At 38.2% G+C, this 19303-nt stretch overlaps 1 protein-coding gene across 1 annotated transcript; it reads left to right on the top strand.

Moving 5' to 3' along the window:
* Positions 1-1579: 1579 nt before the first annotated feature.
* Positions 1580-18094, top strand: lrrc8a (leucine-rich repeat containing 8 family member A). Its single transcript, XM_015382729.1, has 3 exons — positions 1580-1773; positions 10444-12562; positions 16623-18094. The coding sequence occupies exons 2-3, from the start codon at positions 10454-10456 to the stop codon at positions 16896-16898; spliced, it is 2385 nt and encodes a 794-aa protein (XP_015238215.1). The 5' UTR covers positions 1580-1773; positions 10444-10453; the 3' UTR covers positions 16899-18094.
* Positions 18095-19303: the final 1209 nt, after the last annotated feature.

Consider the following 19303-nt stretch of genomic DNA (forward strand, 5'->3'; position numbering starts at 1 on the left):
AGTTTTAGGGTTAGGGTATAGGAGGGGTTGAAAATGACTGAAAATCAATGGGAGTCAATACATGGTCCTCACGACATACAGCAGAACAAACATTTGTGTGTGTGTTTCAACTGTATGTCAAAATACACTCTTGTGACATTATTGGAGTCCCAGTTGGACTCATCCAGTCAAATTGTGAAGGACATCCTGGATAATAATATGATAAATTGTATCTAAAAAAAAAAAAAAAAAACATAACAAATATCTGTCGTTTTTACTTGGTTTATAATATTTTAGTTTGACTTTTATTTACTTTCCCCTTTGTTTCTAAACTTTGAGAAATGTTTTATATTACATCTAACAGTTTAAAGCGTGCTTTAGAAATAACATCTATTAAGCTGATTGTGAATCAAATACTATTTGATTTGCATGAATTTTATTTACAGAAGATGTTTTATTTCCTTTGTTATAAAAATGGCTTGTTTTCTTTATATCAACCACCACCAGGGGGAGACAAACAGATATATCCCATTTTCTGGTGTGAAATAAAGCACTTCCTCAGTCTTACTTGAGCTCAAATCAAACATATAAATAATAATTACTTTTCTATAAAATACTACTCAGGGTTTCAGCAGTTTAAAAAAATGCATAGATTTTAATCTGCATTAGAGTTTACATTAAACCCAGGACCATATGTAAGGTAGGCCAATATAGATTAACTAAATGACAATATAAATTATAAATACATCGAGACTGAGATGAAAGAATAATTTTTTATTAATCCTAATGAAAAAAGATTAGGAAGAGTTGTTAATAAAGGGGTTGTTTTAGACTGCCTGTATACCCCACCTAAAAGTAGAAGGCCTGTAAGACTCTTTATTAGTGGAAAATTTTATAAAGCCATAATGAATTATTATGTGATATTTTTCTATTTAAAAAAAGTAAATTGAAAGGAAAATGATATTTTATTGCCAACATTTTCCCATAAAATTCTGCATAGTGCAGTTCCAATTATCCCATGTTGTGCTGATACCCCTTAGTCTGTTTCAGTGGTTAATACTAAGGCAAGATTCGGGTTGTTGAAGAATATGTCCTGAATTTCTTTTAAAGCACATTTGAATCCATTATCAAATGTTGATCATCTCTCTTTTCAAAGTTCCTGTGCAAATGACAAGAATAGTATTAATCAGAGTAGCTGTCAAGATGGAGAAGGTACATAAATCAACAGTAAAGCTGGAAAAATCTAACAGTAGAACATCTAGACTTTCCTTCAACAATCATAGAAAGCATTAAAGAAATTAGTGTGTGTGTGTGTACCCTCTCAATGCACAACAATGTTTGGTGCGAACTACAGCTAGTATAATCATCTCTATGGTGGAAGCATTATGGGGTTAAAAAAAAATAAATAAAAATACAAAATTGCCAATAAAACGCATTTAAGGCTTTGACTATGTCACAATACTCGTTTAGCCAAACATATAAATATGTGAATGTTTGTAATAGCTTTTTCCACAAAACAAAAAAACAAAAATGCATCTAAATACTCTAAACCTCACATTGCCCCAGTCGTGCTTTTATTTTGAAGTTGGGACGCTTCCAGCACTTCCGGTTGCTTTGTGAACACACCGCTCCTCCGCTCAGGCTCCTGTCTTCATGCTGTTTTCCGTTCCTCGCCTCGGCTGTCCTGGGAGGCTCCGGCCTGGTGTCCGAAGGGCCCCCAGTCACTGAGAACCGGTAGAGAAATGTGTCCGCCGTGTGCGGAAGAGGCGAGAGACACCAGTATTAAAAACACAGGTAAGTTTTTCTGTCTCTCTGTTTACTGTGGGGGAACGTTTGTTAGCTGGGAGAGATTTTCCTGCCGCAGCGCGCTGCTGTGGAGCCGCCGGGATGAGACATCGCTTCCCGTCTCTAGTCAAAGGGCTGCTGTTTACAGCAGAGGGTCCGCCCGAAAAAGCTCCCTCATAAATGTCTCTAATTAAATCATGAACAGAGTCAGAAAACCATCAGATTTAAGACAAACGAGGAGAAAAACACATGACAGATAGAGGCCAGCTAGGTGTTTTATTATTTTGGCTGTAAACAAATAAAAATATAAATAGTTTCTGCAATCATTTATGTTGTCGATCAAATAATAAAGCATTAATTAATTACTACCTGCGGTATCACAATATAATTATTTTATTGCCTTAGGCTTTTACCACGGATACTACTATCATTATTAGGGGAAGTCATGGAAATAAACCAATATATGTTAGATACTGTATATCACAGCTGCTTATTATAAGACGCTAATGTATTCATTTAGAGAATTAGAACTTAATCTTAGTCATATTTATCAATAGGACTGATCTCTTGTCAGATAATCTTCAGTGATTTTAAATTCTTAACTACCTGCTGCAGACTGTGACATTTTCCTCCCCACTGTTGCTCCAAGCATGCTTAGTGTGAGGGATTGCCTTTGAGTCAATAAGTCGATCCGATCAACTGGTTTCCTTAGATAGAAAACTTTAAATCAGTTTGACTGGATGATCTAGTTGAATTGTCTTTGTACAGTGCCTTGAGGTGACATGTGTTGTGAATTGGTGCTTTTAAAATAAATAGAATTGGGTTAAACACACCAAAACCAGCCTGAAACATGGTGTTGGTGGCGTCATGCTGTGGGGATGGTTTTCACAGGTTAGAGCGGATAGGAAAGGATGTGTTGAGTAACTTGATATCTAAGACTGGAACTTATTAATGTTGAAAACACACTCCTTTATTCTGTCAGACCAGCATATCCATTGTCAATACCCGTTTATCACTTTAGTTTTGTATGAAAAATACGCTTTAAACTACCTCAACCCGCGTGTATCCCTTTAGTCATCTACAAAAAAAAAAAAAAATTTAATTATTTACTTTTTGGTGTTTCTTTTTCAAGCGTATGGAGATCTGACTTTAAATAGTTTTTTGTTCATGACTAAAGGCATAAACATCCTTTGAGGTATTTAAAAGTTTAAGCTAAAGGAATAAATGGGACTAGCATATACAAATGCAAATGTGATGTCTTGCGCATGTGTATTGACTATGGGTATGCTGATCTGACAGAACACCTGCTCTCTTCTATTTCCTACATATATTGAGAGGATTAAACAGACAAGCTGTGCAGAAAGGAGACCTTAAATCTAGAAAGGATTCTAACTAACTTGATTCTGACTAGATTAAACTTTCTGTCCTTATCCTCATGTTTGGTTGGAGTATTTTTTTCACACCCACAGGACTGTTAAAGTCTAAACACTGCAGCATTTTTGTTGTTGAAAATATAAAGAACCAAAGCAGAAAGATTAGATTGATATATGAGCATGGGAAAGGGGTTAAGTTGCTTGAAAACTGTTCAACCGAAGGACAGTGGGAACAAATACCAAATTTATTAAGCTGGAGTGACTGAAGGGCGTGTTACCTAACTCTGCTCAGGGAGAGGGAGGTCTGTTTGGGAGAAAATTTAGTCTGTCTAAACCTTGGAGGCCTTTTTTTCCAGTCGTAGGCTTTCACAGTCAGAGTATCTCGGTTTAAAAGCTGCGATAACTGTGTTTAGTAATCAAAAAAAAAAAAAAAGGTTGTACTGTTCTCCATAAATCAGTGTTTAAGTCCCAGATTTGATTGTTTTCAGTATTAAGAATGTGTTCGTCTGCAACAGAGGGTTTTTTTTTTTCAACTTAATGACTAAACATGTTTTCACTGCTTTCCTTTTTTCATTAAGTGAAGCTTCATGGGGAGAATACCATGCATACCAAAAAACTAGGCTTAAACCTCAGTTCAGTTATTCTTGTACATAGAGAAAATCTGCATATTTCTGTAAGTCTGCAGATTCAGTGTCAGTGCTGCTGATGCTTTCAGGTTCTTTGGGTGTTTTTCAAGCACTTCTGTTTGAAGTTGTTGCAGGGAAAATGTTAACAGTGTGTTTTCCCATAAATGAGCTGCAAAGCCTACTGTAGTTTCCAGGAATGTTGGCATTCACCCGTCTCTTAATCTATGCATTTCTCCAAACCACATTTCCTGTTCTTTTATGCTTTCCAGTTGCTGCCTGAACGATTGGAAAACAAACAAAAACAAAAATAAAGCTCTGATATAGAAAAGTAGATAGAGACCCTAATCGCTCCTATAATAAATGGTCCCACCTGGCATCATTTATCCAGTATGTTTGGACCCTCATATTTTATTTATAAAGGTTATTTATGCTTTTCCATTATGAAAATGTAAAAGGGGTTAGGTATTTTTATTTTTTATTTTTTTTGCAGATTGCAAGATATGATTTTATTCAACTTGAGCTGAGATCCACCAATCATCAGAGTTATGAGCTTAACGGGCCTTAGTCAGGGAGGAGACACATACCCAATTTACACTACCCTTGAAAAACTGATCCATGCCGAGACCGGTGCGAGCTCGGATCAGTTAACCAGGCCGAGCTCGGTTCTGACAACCGTTTACACATCACACTATCTCCGTTCCTCGACTCCTCGCCTCCTAGTGACGATCTGCGGTATTACTGCCAGTATTGAAGGAGGAAATCAAGCAGTTGATGGCAGTAATGCACCAAAAGTTGTTTGCCAACCGCCATAAAACACAAGAAGAAGAAGACGAAGAAGGAGGAAATTTAAGCAAATCAAAATGGCGGCGCCCGTGACATTCAGAAAGTTATGCTTGATTATTATTGCTGTACTTCGGTGTTATTATTTAAAATGCCATTATTTAAAATGTTGCGTGGAGAAGATTTTGATTGTTGTTTATAGTTGTTCTTCTTCTGTTTTGTGTTGATTGGCAAGCAATTTCCAGAGGGGCATTACTGCCAACTACTGGAATGGAGTGTGAATCGCGATGTGCAGCCAGACGGAGATGACGCGTTCTGCTCATGCGCTCTTGTTATCAGAGAACCGAGCCAGGGAAAAACCGAGCCATGCCTACCTCTGGAACTGGTCTACAGTTGGCTCGGTTCGGTTGTGTCTAGCTCGGTTCAGTTCAGTTTGCTTTCCATTTACACACGATAAGTTATCTCAGTTACAGAGCTTGCACCGGTCTCGGCAAGGTTTTTCAAGGGTAGTGTAAATGGGGTACAAGTGCCCCTATGGAGAGGTATGAGAACCCAGAGCACACAGATCTCAAATGAGTGGCTTCAGAACCAGTCTGTGTATATTCTGGTGTGGCCAAGCCAAAGTTCACACTTGAATCCGATCAAACATCTCTGGAGAGAGATCTGAAAAAGGTCGTGCAAAGACTTCTCCCTTCCAACTAGAGGGAGCCAGAACGGCGCTGCAAAGACAAATCTGTATCCATAATCCATAGTGAAAAAGACTACAGCGTTTAATTTCTGCCAAAGTTGGATCATCAAAGTGTTAAACAAAGGCTCTTGGTGTTTATGTAATTTATTACTTATTTTTAGATTGATTAATTTGTTATAAACTTCAAAGAAATCTTATTTTCGCACTGGCATAATTGGGTTTTGTGTGTAGATTTTTTAATTTACCGTATTTTCTTGTGAAAAAAGTAGCGGCTTATCATCTGAAAATTACGGTAATTGGATACCATTTAGAAGAAGGTGTAACTTTATCAGAGGAGGAAAAAGTGCAGCACTGGAAAAATTTTCTAGATGTAAAATCTGCTTTAGATGAAACTTAATTCTCAGGCAAGGCTGTTGATTTAGATGAGTGGAAATGATGTCTGGTCAGACTAAGGTCCTCGTTAAAGTCCTTAAAATGATTGAGAATCTTTGAATTGGTGTTTGCAGATGCCCCCCATCTACTCTGTGTCCAAACTAGGGCTTTTTTTTTTTAAAGAAAAAGGAAATGATCATATGCGATGCCTGCCTCCTTTAACCACTCATGGTATATGACTGGTTTTTATTATTTCACTGCAATCCTGATGAGTTTGCCTATTTCTCAGTTACTATCAGCTTCATGAACATCATTGAAAATCTTTTCTCAAGAAAACAATCACAGCCGTCATATTATGCCATATTCTACCATAAACATGTTATAAGTTTGTGCTACTGAACATATGAAATAGTATAAAATAGCCTCCTATATAAAGTTGCTCTTTATGGGGCTGTAGTCCAACAAAACTTTTTTAGGTGCATAAATTATAAATAAAATAAAAAAACTTTTATTTGTTTAACTTAATGACTGTTAAAGGGTCATCCTGTACGTCACGTTGCGTTAAAGCTTTTCTCCCACAACCCGTTTGCCCCGCGCCCATTCCTCTTCTCAACAGCCTGACTTTCTGAAAGCCATGTTTATGAAAAATGATTGACATGCAGTAGCAGCCAATAAGAAGAGCTTTAAAACGATGGGCTGGACTGAGGAGATCATCCTGATCGATCGACTCACACTGTGGGATATTAAGCACTGTAATCTTGAAGGAAACTTTGTAGTCTTCAAAATCAGAATATGTTTTTTTTTTTTATGGTCCATTAAGTGGTGAAAAGCTTAGAACAGAATTTGGCACATTGGGACTCATTTAATAGTAAAGGTCCTGCAGCATCAACATCTCTTTGATGTAAAATGTTATGCACATGCTATCAACATTAACAACAAATTTAGAATATTACACCTAAATGTTATGATAAATGTCCAATCAGCAGCATATTACACGCCAAGAGAGAAAAAATATCTTATTTTAAAAAATGATTTTCAATGCTATGGTTTAGGTTGTGTTAAAGTGACAGTGTTGGGGATATTTATTACCAAAAAACAAGAAGGTCTGCTTTTGAAAATGCATCAAATTGCAAGCATGTGGGATGTTAGGAGAAGTTTTAATCTGTAAACTTTTTGATATGTTTAAGTTTTGTGTAAATTCTCAAATCAGGCCGGTGATCAGAGGATGAAACTTGTTTTTAGTCTTCACCCGTGGAGCAAAGCCTCATCTGCAGGTAACATTGGAACAATGGCTGCTCTGTTTATAAAAAAGCTTTAGAGATGTACTGGCAGATCCACATGCAGAGTCACTCTTTAATCCAGTTTTGATAAAGACACGATCAAGCTAAACTTGTGTGATCTGAGTCAGGGGATGTGCAGCAAATATTTACTCTTCAAGCCCAGTTTATCTTCCTGTGCCGGAGAAATCTATTTGTATTTAATTTTTTTTTTTAAACACTCCACTCACTGCGATAATGTGACATATTTCTAGAAGACGTGACCTTTTTGTGGTCATACATGATCTTATGAGTTAATTCTTGCTCTAGGCCACAGTTTGAGGCCTGAATTATAAAGTTTATCTATTCATGCCAAACCTCTTTTTTAGGCTTTACACAATGGATGACTGCAGACTGCAGATGGAGGAATTCGGCGTACAGCTGTAACTGCAATATGGCAAAGTGTCAACAGAAACATTCCTGACCTTAACACCCATCTTTAAAAATCACAAATTGGGCCAATACAGAATTTTTTATGTTGCTTTTTTTTCTAAAATTGACACTGTCAGTTGTTTTAAGGTCAGAATATAATTTCAATATTTCTCTTATGTTATTGAAAACAAATCAAACGCCCATAAAGCCATACATAAAGCATTAACAGCAGCTCATTTTCAGACCATAAACTGAAATTTTGTTTATGTCACTGATTGAGTCTTGTTGCAAATGATCTTATTGAAAGCTATTTTTGTAGCTAGGGATGTCCCAGCTTAAATGGCTTAAAACAACACCATTCCTGGCTCTTTGAGTTACGCAGGCATGAATTACAGCAAACAGAGAGAGTAATCGTCTTTTTAAAGCTTATTTTCCTGGAACCCTTCAAACCAAACATTAAACTGTCTTTCTTTCAATTGAGTGGAGTATATAAAGCACTATCAGGCTGTGACCACACCAACACCCTTCAGGCTCCACAGGTTTTTCAGGCTGCCAAGGCGTGAAAGAGAGCTGGGCTTTCAGCAGATAACAGGAAGGTCATTTTGACATCATTTTGAACTTTCTGCTCTCTTGCTTGTAATAAAGATAATTCATCACCATAACAGCAGGAGAGCTTTTCTTCTACCTATGATGTATTGTTATAAAGAAAAAAGAAAAAAATGAAAATTTTCAAACAAATGTGGAGTTGTTTGGTCTAAAGTGGCTTTTTTCTCTTAACTGTTTTCCAACAGTTTCTTTTTCCATTTCTGTAGGTTTGTTAGATCTTATTTGAAGGAAATATTTGTAGTTATTGTTGTTAGTAATATTGAGCTATTTGCATCGCAGTGTTGAAAATTAACCTTAAAAGGACAGAAAAAAATCTCAGACAGTAATTTTTCGCCCTTCTCATCATGTTCTTAGTAATTCTATCAGTCATGCTTTGACATGAAGGAGCAGCTGTAAAGGTTTGCTCTTTTTTATAAGCTGTCATCAGCATAATACGTTTCACTTCCTTTTTTTAAATAAATAATTTAAGTGTTTTCCTGTTTCAACATTTTTCTGATGTTGTCTCAGCATTTTTTGTTTCTTATTAGCCTTGATCCATCAGTGAGGTGACCTGATTCACACACAGTGGCTCTTCAGTAGGTTCATGTGTTGTTTCGGTGTGATAATGTGGGATTATACATAGATGAAATTGTTTGATCTTAAACAATATTCCAAAAAAAAAAAGTCAATATTGAGTTTTTAAGTATTACTCCCAGAGAAACATCTGTTTCCAGTTTGATAATCAGTAACATGTCCGTCCTATGGGCTGTATAGATGGCGATGCTTATTTTGGACTTGTTTGCCTATTTGGGTTTTGTTGGTTGTTAATTATTAAGAAGAGCTTATTTTAACAATCAGAGATTGTAGTCGATTATGCATCACATGGAGTCAAATGTCAGGCGAAAAACATCCAGCTACCCAAAGCTGCTCCTCTTTAGATGATGTGTCATGCTCTTGTTGATGTTGGGAAATGATGGCAGTGCAGGCGCTCTATTTCTTTAGAGCTATCTTCTCAGCATTTGACCTAATCATTTCCTCTACTCCTCTTGTCTGTGTTTCTCCTTCAGCTGAATAGATTAAACCACAGCTGTGAAATCATTCTTTTATAAGGGAAAAGTAAATATATCTTGATTTATTTCTGATTTTTAGAGGTTCATTATGGCTCATTTATATTGATCCATACTGCATTTTAAGAAGCCAATGATCATGGCTGATCTATGCTGATAATTAGGTGGGTGTCAATACTCAACAGCAACTTGTAAATGTTTTTTTTAGTAAATTTATAAATTTTTTGTAAAATAGTATTTGCATAATGATGACTTGTGTTTTTACACCTAAAATACTTCAAAGCAACATATTTTTCCAGCACTACCTAAATCTTATAAGTCCAAATACAATTTGCAGCTGAATATCATCAAGAGTCACAAAGTTACTCTCCTTTTGTGAAATTGGATCTCTGTATAAAGGCAGCTGCTTCATGAACTGATCAGAGGTTTGTTAGAGGAAATCATCGACCACACAACATAAAGACCAAGGGACACAGCAGAAAGGTCAGGGAATCAGAGCTAGGTTATAAGACAAAATGATACGTTTATAGCTCCTCAAAGCATCTTACGAGCAAATCTGTTTTCCTGAAATTAAAATAGTGTCACACAGCTGTAAACCTACCAAGACATGATCATCTATCTGAACCAACAGGCAGGAGAGAGAGAGGCCTGTGCTAACTGCTGAAGACTGCAGAGATCCACAGCTTAGGTGGAAAAATCTGTCAACATGAGAACTACGAGAGCTTCACTGCATAAATCTGTTGTTTATAGAAAAGAAACAAGACATTAATCCAGGAAGACCTCTGTTTAAGAAGATGCTCCTAACAGTAAATACTAGATAAAACCACAAAATATATAACCGGCATGCAAAACTCTTAAGGTGTGATGGAAGCTACTGAGCTGCATATTCAGAGTAGGGCTGAAAAAATGAATCAGATTATTTGTGATTGATCGATTGTTGAAATAATCGTCAACTCATTTAGTAATCGATTAATCTTTAAATGGAGTATAGAGGCTTGTAAAAAGAAAAATATAAACAATTTGCATTTAAGATTTAAAAAAAATAGTCTGTCCATATGCTCTGTCAAGAACTCCTCAAGTGGAAAAGTTTTAGTTTCACCTGGGGTTTTTGTAAAAAAAAAAAAAAAAATCTTTAAGGAACCTTCGTCTATCTGATTATTAATTGATTATTTGAAAAAATTATCGACTGATTATAGCTAAATAATGGTTCGTTGGCAGCCCTACTATAGAAAGTTGGAGATGTTAACTGTCTAGCAGTGAAAGGATCCACAAAGGTTAAAGAACTGTTACTGTTGTATAGATAAATCTGTTGAAGTGACCTAAATTCAGATGAGAATCTGCGGCAGCAGAAAGTCATTTAAAACTATTTCATGACTCAAATATTCACCTTTTTGTCTCTAAAGAGCAGCAAATGCAATATTTTTTTATTTCAGAGGAACAGGTTAAATATTTCCTGTACGTAATCAATAGACTGTTTATTTTATTTCTGCTCTTTTACAGATAAACCATCATGATTCCCATCACAGAGCTTCGGTACTTTGCTGACACCCAGCCAACATATCGCATCCTGAAGCCATGGTGGGACGTGTTCACCGACTACATCTCAATCATCATGCTGATGATCGCGGTGTTCGGTGGGACGCTGCAGGTCACGCAGGACAAAATGATCTGCCTGCCCTGCAAGTGGATCCTCAACGACACTTGCGACGCCATGCCAAACGCCACGGGCCCCTACCGTCCAGAACCCAAGGGCATTCAGTATGACCTGGACCGACATCAGTACAACTATGTCGACGCCGTCTGCTACGAGAACAAACTGCACTGGTTTGCTAAATACTTCCCCTATCTGGTGCTGCTCCACACTCTCATCTTCCTGGCCTGCAGCAACTTCTGGTTCAAATTCCCACGCACCAGTTCCAAACTGGAGCACTTTGTCTCCATCCTCCTCAAGTGCTTCGACTCGCCGTGGACAACGAGAGCTTTGTCAGAGACTGTGGTGGAGGAGAGCGACCCCAAACCTGTGGGGAAAATGAACGGGTCCATGGACAAAAAAGCCTCGAGCGTGAGCGAGGACGTGGAGGCCAGTGTGCCCATGCTCCAGCGAACAAAGTCCAGAATCGAACAAGGAATCGTCGATCGCTCTGAAACCGGGGTCTTGGACAAAAAGGAAGGGGAGCAGGCCAAAGCGCTTTTTGAGAAGGTGAAGAAGTTCAGGATTCACGTCGAGGAAGGCGACATAGTCTACCGCCTTTACATTCGTCAGACTATCATTAAAGTGATCAAGTTCATAGTGATAATAAGCTACACGGGTTATTATGTAGGACAGATCCGCTTCAGCGTGGTGTGCTCGGTAAACATCGAGAAACTCACAGGATACCGCCTGTTTTATTGCGCCCACCCATTAGCTACACTTTTCAAGATCCTGGCCTGTTTCTACATCAGCTTGGTGGTGGTTTACGGTCTCATCTGCATGTACACGCTTTGTTGGATGGTGAGACGCTCCCTCAAACGGTACTCCTTCGAGTCCATCCGTGAGGAGAGCAGTTATAGCGACATCCCTGACCTCAAGAATGACTTTGCCTTTATGCTACACATGATTGACCAGTATGACCCTCTGTACTCAAAGCGCTTCGCCGTGTTCCTGTCGGAGGTCAGCGAGAACAAGCTGAGGCAGCTGAACCTCAACAATGAGTGGACGTTAGAGAAGCTGAGGCAGCGGATCACCAAGAACTCCCAGGACAAACTGGAGCTGCACCTCTTCATGCTCAGCGGGATCCCAGACACGGTGTTCGATCTGGTCGAGCTGGAGGTGCTGAAGTTGGAGCTGATCCCGGATGTGACTATACCCCCCATCATCGCCCAGCTCTCCAACCTGAGGGAGATGTGGCTGTACCACACTCCAGCTAAAATCGAAGCTCCGGCGTTGGCCTTCCTAAGGGAGAACCTGAAGTCCCTGCACATCAAGTTCACAGACATCAAGGAGATTCCTTTGTGGATCTACAGCCTGAAGAACCTCAGCGAGCTGCACCTGACTGGTAACCTGAGCGCTGAGAACAATCGATTTATTGTGATCGATGGGCTCAGAGAGCTCAAAAGTCTGAAGGTGCTGCGCCTGAAAAGCAACCTGACCAAGCTGCCTCAGGTGGTGACGGACGTTGGAGTGCATCTTCAGAAGCTCTCCATCAACAATGAGGGCACCAAGCTGATGGTGCTCAACAGCCTTAAGAAGATGGTCAACCTGACAGAACTGGAGCTCATTCGTTGCGACCTGGAGCGCATCCCCCACTCCATCTTCAGCTTGCACAACCTGCAGGAGATCGACCTCAAAGACAATAACCTGAAGACCATCGAGGAGATCATCAGCTTTCAGCACCTGCACCGCCTCGTGTGCCTAAAGCTCTGGTACAACCAGATCGCCTACATCCCCATCCAGATCGGAACCCTTACCAACCTGGAGAGGCTCTATCTGAACAGGAACAAGATCGAGAAGATCCCCAGCCAGCTTTTCTTCTGTCGCAAGCTGCGCTTCCTGGATCTGAGCCACAACAACCTGACCAGCATCCACCCAGACGTAGGCTTCCTCCAGAACCTGCAGTATTTTGCCGTCACAGCTAACAGGGTAAGAAGCTAAAACATTTGTATTGATCCGATTTAGAGCTGCGTCTAAAACAATTTGCACCCTTGAAGCTTTCATAATAAAATCCATATGATAAAATGTCTAAGTGATTAGAAGCAGGATGTCTGGCTGATGGACTGTTACCTCCACAGGTGAGTAAACCTTGTTTTTAGGCACCCCCATTCTTTCCATTACTTTTCTGTAATTAATGTCAGTTTTCTTCTTCATGCCCTGTTTATTTATTCACCGTATAGTGCTTGTATTAATCTTCTTTGGACTCCCTTAATAGGGTTCATGGCCCCACCTACTACACTGATCTGATGGAAAAACAAACATTAACAAGGGGTCCACACATTCGGGTTAATTTTTAATTGAACTTTATTAATCTCAAACTGGAGAATTTTACTTCTGCATATAACTAATCCCCTTGGGAAGCAGTGGGCTGCCACTGTGTGGTGCCCGGGGAGCAGTGTGGGGTTAAAGGTTTTGCTCATGGACCCAGAGTGCAGGTTGTGGGGATCAAACAGGGTACTTGCAACCTTCTCAGAGCACAAGCACACTTTTCTAACCACTAGGCCAACACCAGGGTTAGGGAAACTATATTTCAAAGTAAAAAAAACATGGGATGAATAATCTACGAATTCAACTGGTAGGTTTAAGGTAAACAAACAAGGATTAACCCTATAATGCCAAATGTATCGTATTTGATACATATGGTTTCTGAAATGTTTTGCATCTGACCCCTTTTGCATAATTTAATGGTAAAAACTTTGCTCAAAATCCTATTGTACACAATCAGATATACCTGAAAACAGCCAGTAGAAGACTACACAAAAAATAATCTTGACTTATCGCATAGTAATAAATTATTAATATCAAAAATGTATTTCTGTTTTTTCTTTTTACATATTTTGTTAAAAGGGCAAATAAGGAATTCAAAAAAAGAAATTTTCTATTTTGTTTTTTTCTTGGATCGGGCTTTAAAGGGTTAAATAAATTGTTAGTATTTGAGATGACAAAGCAGACGACACAGGCTACGGCTTTGTGAGGCTATTATGTTTGTCTTTCTTTAACACATCCTGGTTAATGACGAAATGGTAGAAACAAGAAATCCCTCAGATAGAAGCTGTCCAAACAGCTGGTTGCGTCCCGTCTGGCTGTGCAGAAAGCTCCACTTCTTCAGGGTCAAAGTTCTATATTTGTGCTGTTGTTCATCTGTTTGGAAGCCACTTTCACACATTTACAGTGTGAATGTAAACACTGAGTTTGGGGCATGCCCAGCTGCAGCTTATTTGCATAAAGGTGACAGAGACCTAACAGCTTTTTCTGAAAGGAACTCAAAATAGGAAGTGAGGAGGTAAAATCTCATTATGTGGGTGATTTTGTCCAAAAAATATAATAAATCACTTTCAAGTTTCAAGGTGTCATTTAAAGGTTTAAAAGAAGCATAATACGTCCCCCTTAAAATAAATATACCACATTTACAGTTATGTTCATGGAAACTTTATTATACAAACACTTTTGGTTTGGCTCCGTTCATTTCCACTCCACAACTGGAAATATTCTCAGACAGCTATTCTTTTCTTTTTTGAACACAAGGGAAAGTGTTGTAGTGCCAGAGCAATGCTGCTCTACGCCTCTTGCTCAGTCAGACATTGTTTCACCCTTCAGCATAGAGACTTTAAGCCACAGGAATGGTGTAATGTAAAATTTTGCGCTTTGGGTACTGTAGCTTTTTTTAAGCATCTGTTAATCTTGATGCCTAGATGTTGCTTCAGCCTTTTTTGAGGAACTTGTTGAACGGTTTCGTTATTGCATTGGAAAAAAATTACCACATATTTCTTGTTTTAAATTTTATCTTAAAGAACTTTGATTAAAAACTCTGGTTTTTCTGTGTAGAAGCATAGCTTTGAGCTCTGGAGCGTGCAAACATAGTGTGTTTCCAGTTAGGACTACTATTAATGCAGTTTTACTGCGATGGTTTGTGGCTCTTCTTGCTGAAAATAACCTCCAGCAGGTCCGTTAGTAGCTGTGAATAGCTCAGGAACAGCTCTTTGCTGCTCCTTCCTCTATTTACACTTTCAGCATATGATCAGGTTCAAATCAGCTTTAACAGTGAGCTCACATCATCCGTATTACTGCTAATATGCTGTGATTCCAGCAGAATTAAATAGGAAACTGTCCTCTTTGCTATTTTTTGCTGCTGACTTCTTTGCAGAACAAAGTCAATACAAATCTTTATCACTCAATCCATTTTTGTCTTGTTTTTCTGTACCCTATATTTCCACTGACATGTGGAAGATGTGAGCTGTGTTTAAAGGGGCCTTTTATCTTGTTTTCTCACCTCCTGTTTTCAGGTCTGGTTTGCATTTCATTCCTCCTCCTTTGACACAAAGTGGAAGCAGTTGCCTATTATTTTCATTATTGTTTACTGATCCATGAGAACAGTGCCCCGCAAAAGTATTCACAATATTTGAACTTTTCAAAGAGCAAACTCTTAATTTGGATTTTTTTTTTGTAATCAACCGACTTGTAGTAGAACGTAGTTGTGAAGGGAAATGAAGAAAGATGCATGCTGCTCGGTTAAGTTAAAATGATTTTTTATTCACCCCTGAATAAAATTAAAAACAGAAAATTGGCTTTCAAAGGTGTGCTTAGTTTGGATATTTTTTATTAAGGTTCTATGAAGTCATTATTAGTAAAGATTAGCTGCTGCAGAAACCCTTATTACTTCTTTAAAAGTTAAGATATTCTAAATGTTCGGGTTGGTGCAAAGCCAAAAGGTTGCCAGATTTAATCTACATTTTGACAAAATCATGGGAAGTATGTTGGTAACACATGGTGGTGGCAGGGTTATGCTTAGGGGACAGGAAAGTTGAAGTTTATGAGAAGGTGGATGGAGTAAAAGACTTGATGCTGAGATGGAGGTGGGGCTGAATGCATCATCGATTTTTATCCATATATCAGATTTTCTGTTTCAGTTTTTGGCAAATGGTGACTTTTTTTCCTTACCAGTGGTTTCATTGGGTATCCATAGCTCAGAGTGACATCAGTTCACCACTGTTTGTTTGTAGATGTGTACAAATAGATAATAAACTAGCGGACTGTATAATACGACCAGCTGCAGACATTTAGAGTGGTTGTCAAGTTCCGTCAGGGTGGGGTCCACTTTGTGGCCTCTTCTGATCAGCTCAGCCCGTTTTTACTGGCAGGTTTTAACTGCATCCCCCAATTGAAATGGATGGACTAATCTTTTTGATTAGTCTTTTAGACAACAGTCAGGTAAAAAGCTTAGGACAGAAAGATCTGACAGTTAGTGAACACATATTTAGAATAAAAATAATTGAACAACTCTAATTCCCATATATGTGAACAGTCTTACGAAATTTACTTAGAATCTTAAGCATAAATTATCTGATTAAATTATTAAGTATCTGTTACCAAAATATAACACAATATTGCACATTGCCTATATATTTAACCATATATAATTTACAATATAACCCCATAAAACACAACATAAATGCCCATATCCCCAAAATGATTTACATCACTGCTCATTCATTCACATCATTTGTTTTCAAAATAAAGCTAGTGTTTAAAAGTAACAGTTGTCTTTTTATTTCCAAAATTAAGGAAAAGCAAAATGGAGATTTTTATAGTCATGTCGCCCAACCCCAGATGGAGCTCACAGGACGATAACCATAACCATACAAGGGTATAGATAAAGCACATCAGAGGGGTCCAATCAAAGTCCTATTGTTCCTCCAATCCAACAAAAATTTTGCTATTTAGCCAAATATTCTGCGTTTGTTTCAGTCAACATGAGCTAAAGCTGGTGGAGACTTGTAGCTGTAACAGCTTTAAGATATTATTTACAAGGAATGAATAAAACCATGCATTATTTCCTTTGGATCTCACATTCATGCAGCATTTTGTGCTTTTATTGCATAAAACCCCAATAAAATTAATTGTAGTTTGTGGCTCTAAGTGGACAAAATGCATTAAAATTTCAAGCAAGACTTTCTAATTTATCTAATGTAGTTTTTTTGATCTGTTTCAGATTGAGACTTTGCCCCCTGAGCTGTTTCAGTGCAAGAAACTCCGCACTCTGAATCTGGGGAACAACTGCTTGCAGACGTTGCCGTCGCGCTTCGGGGAACTGACCGGGCTGACCCAGCTGGAGCTGAGGGGGAACCGCCTCGAGTGCCTCCCGGTGGAGCTTGGCGAGTGCCGGCTGCTGAAGAAAAGCAGCCTGGTGGTGGAGGAGGACCTGTTCAACACGCTGCCAACGGAAGTCAAGGAGCATCTGTGGAGGGCTGATAAGGAGCAAGTTTGAGCCAAAATAAATAATGTTGACAGGAAATCACAGTCAGATATACAAGAGACTTGTTGAATCTTGGACAAAACCTTAAGAAGGATGCAGCTGCGAAGGTAAAAAGAAGAAAGTTGAACATCTACATATGATTTATGAGGAATCTTTTTCCAGGTTACAAAGCTGCAGAGTTGCTGTTAAATATGCATGCCATAGTAGGATCAATCTTAAATGATACTTGTTCATTGGACTTAAACAACTGTCAGTCAGCTAAATGTGCTCCTCTTGATAAACTGAGAGAGAGCAGGACAGTTGTACAAAGGGCCACTTTGAACACTGAATCTGCTCACCACACTTCTAGACTCCATATATTGGAGGAACTTTTATTTTTGCAGTTATGCACAACGTGGCTCATCGCATCCGCAGATGTTATCAAGCCATTTTATCCTCAATGGTTTCTTTTTCCTTTACGCTCTTTTTTTCTTAGAGTGAAATTTTTTTTATGGGCACAAAAGGACTATGATCACAAACAAATCATCACACAGGTAATCTCACAGCTCCGGCCTTAACCCTGTGACAACTGATGGGACACGTTGCAAAGAAATAAGATAAGAAACAAATGAAACGTAAAAACTCGTTAGCTGTAAATTTAAGCCTGATGCGGGCTGTAACCTGAACAGAAAGCTCCACTAGTATTCCATGGCTCGGTTTATGCAGATTTCATATGATACATGTGATATATGGGATTCAGAGACACGATTTGAGCAAATGAGGCTGACCTTGACTGAACATTTCCTGTTCACGTCCTGAACACACACACACACAGATTAACTTAGGTGACCTTTGTTCATTTTCAGAGCATATTTTATTTCCAAGTCTAAAATGTAACTATACTTTTAGTCACATGTTTTTACCAACAGTTCAGCATGTTTTTCAGATTTAAATATAGCATGCAAAGAAAAGACCCTCACACATTTCTTTTTTGTTTTTTGTCACCTTATTGAGTAAGATCATCAATCAAATCCTTCATGTAACCAATATAAACCAAAAATAACAAAACAGAGTTTTTAAATGTTCATTTATTGATTTCTAAGGGGAAAAAGCTGTCCAAACAAATGTGGAGGTTGTATCAAAGTATAAATAACACATTTTTAAATAATGTCAAACACCATCTTTTAAATAGAACCCACCTAACAATATGAAGTAGGCTAAAAGATTGGGAAAAAAGGCAACATGAAAATAAAAGTGAGAAACAAAGACGGTTACAACTATTTAAAAGGGTTTCAAATATTTCCCTAAGGCTTTTGGACTTCAGCAAAATACAGCGAGAACAATTATCCACAAATGGAGAAAATGCAGAGCGTTTTTTATGGAGTTGACCTGCCTACCAAAATTACTCGAAGACAACATTGAACACATATTAAAGTAAAAGCAAAGCACTGAGGGACTGTGTTACAGTTAGGGGGGGATTTTTCACAGGATCAGGTTTTGGATTGCATTTTCCCTTTAAAAAAAAAAATAATTTTGTTATCTTAGTTGAATAAATAAATGTTTGTTGATCTGAAAAATCAATATGTGACAAACAAAGGTCAGATCTTAAAGAGGAAAGCTGATCATGCTAATCATTAAGCGAATTTATTAACAGACATTTCAAATTGAGGGATCTTTGAAAGTTATTTACAGAAGAGGTAGCCTGAAAGAGAGGGGAATGTCTGCGGTGCTGCTTCCATCCAGACTTTTACTGTACAGTCATCATGCTCGGGTTGCTCCGTGGAAAGGAGGAGACATTTGTCATTAACGTGTTTACTCACTCAAGGGGCAGTGGAGGACAAATAGGAAATTGCAAAACAAAGGGAACCGGTTTTGCTTCAGATTCCAAAAGGGAAGCGTTTTATCTTCTTTTTTGGCTAAGATTGTCGGATTTCTATGTCCACCATTTACACTCCAAACCAGTGCTGCATGTTTATTGGCTTGAAACACTTTTCTTGTTTAGACGTTAATAGTTAATAGCATCAGATGGAGCAAATGTCTACTCCTGCCAAATGTCCCTTAATGCTAATGTAGCCTTAGCTTTTTGATGTTTTCTTTTTATCGGCTATATCCTGTTAATGATCGCAGACATCATCAGGGTTTTTTTCTCTTGTGCTTTAAATATCTAATGCTCTTTGATTCTTTACCAATGGTTCCTTTTATTTTAATTTTATCGGTAAAGTGTGAAATGGGCACAAGATTCTTCCGAATTCAGACCTCGAGTAAAACTAAATTATGTCACATCCTAATTTATTATATTTATAACGCAAAAGCATCACTTAATACTAAAGCATGTTAAATATATTGTTATTGATAGCAGCATATTTTTTTCATTTTCATATAAGGTTGTTGCCGCCTTTCAGTCAGCTGATTGGCAGAGCCTATTAACGTGGTGGAGG

The sequence above is a fragment of the Cyprinodon variegatus genome, unplaced genomic scaffold (genome assembly GCF_000732505.1).
Source record: "Cyprinodon variegatus isolate N-32 unplaced genomic scaffold, C_variegatus-1.0 Scaffold264, whole genome shotgun sequence".
Taxonomy (NCBI): domain Eukaryota; kingdom Metazoa; phylum Chordata; class Actinopteri; order Cyprinodontiformes; family Cyprinodontidae; genus Cyprinodon; species Cyprinodon variegatus.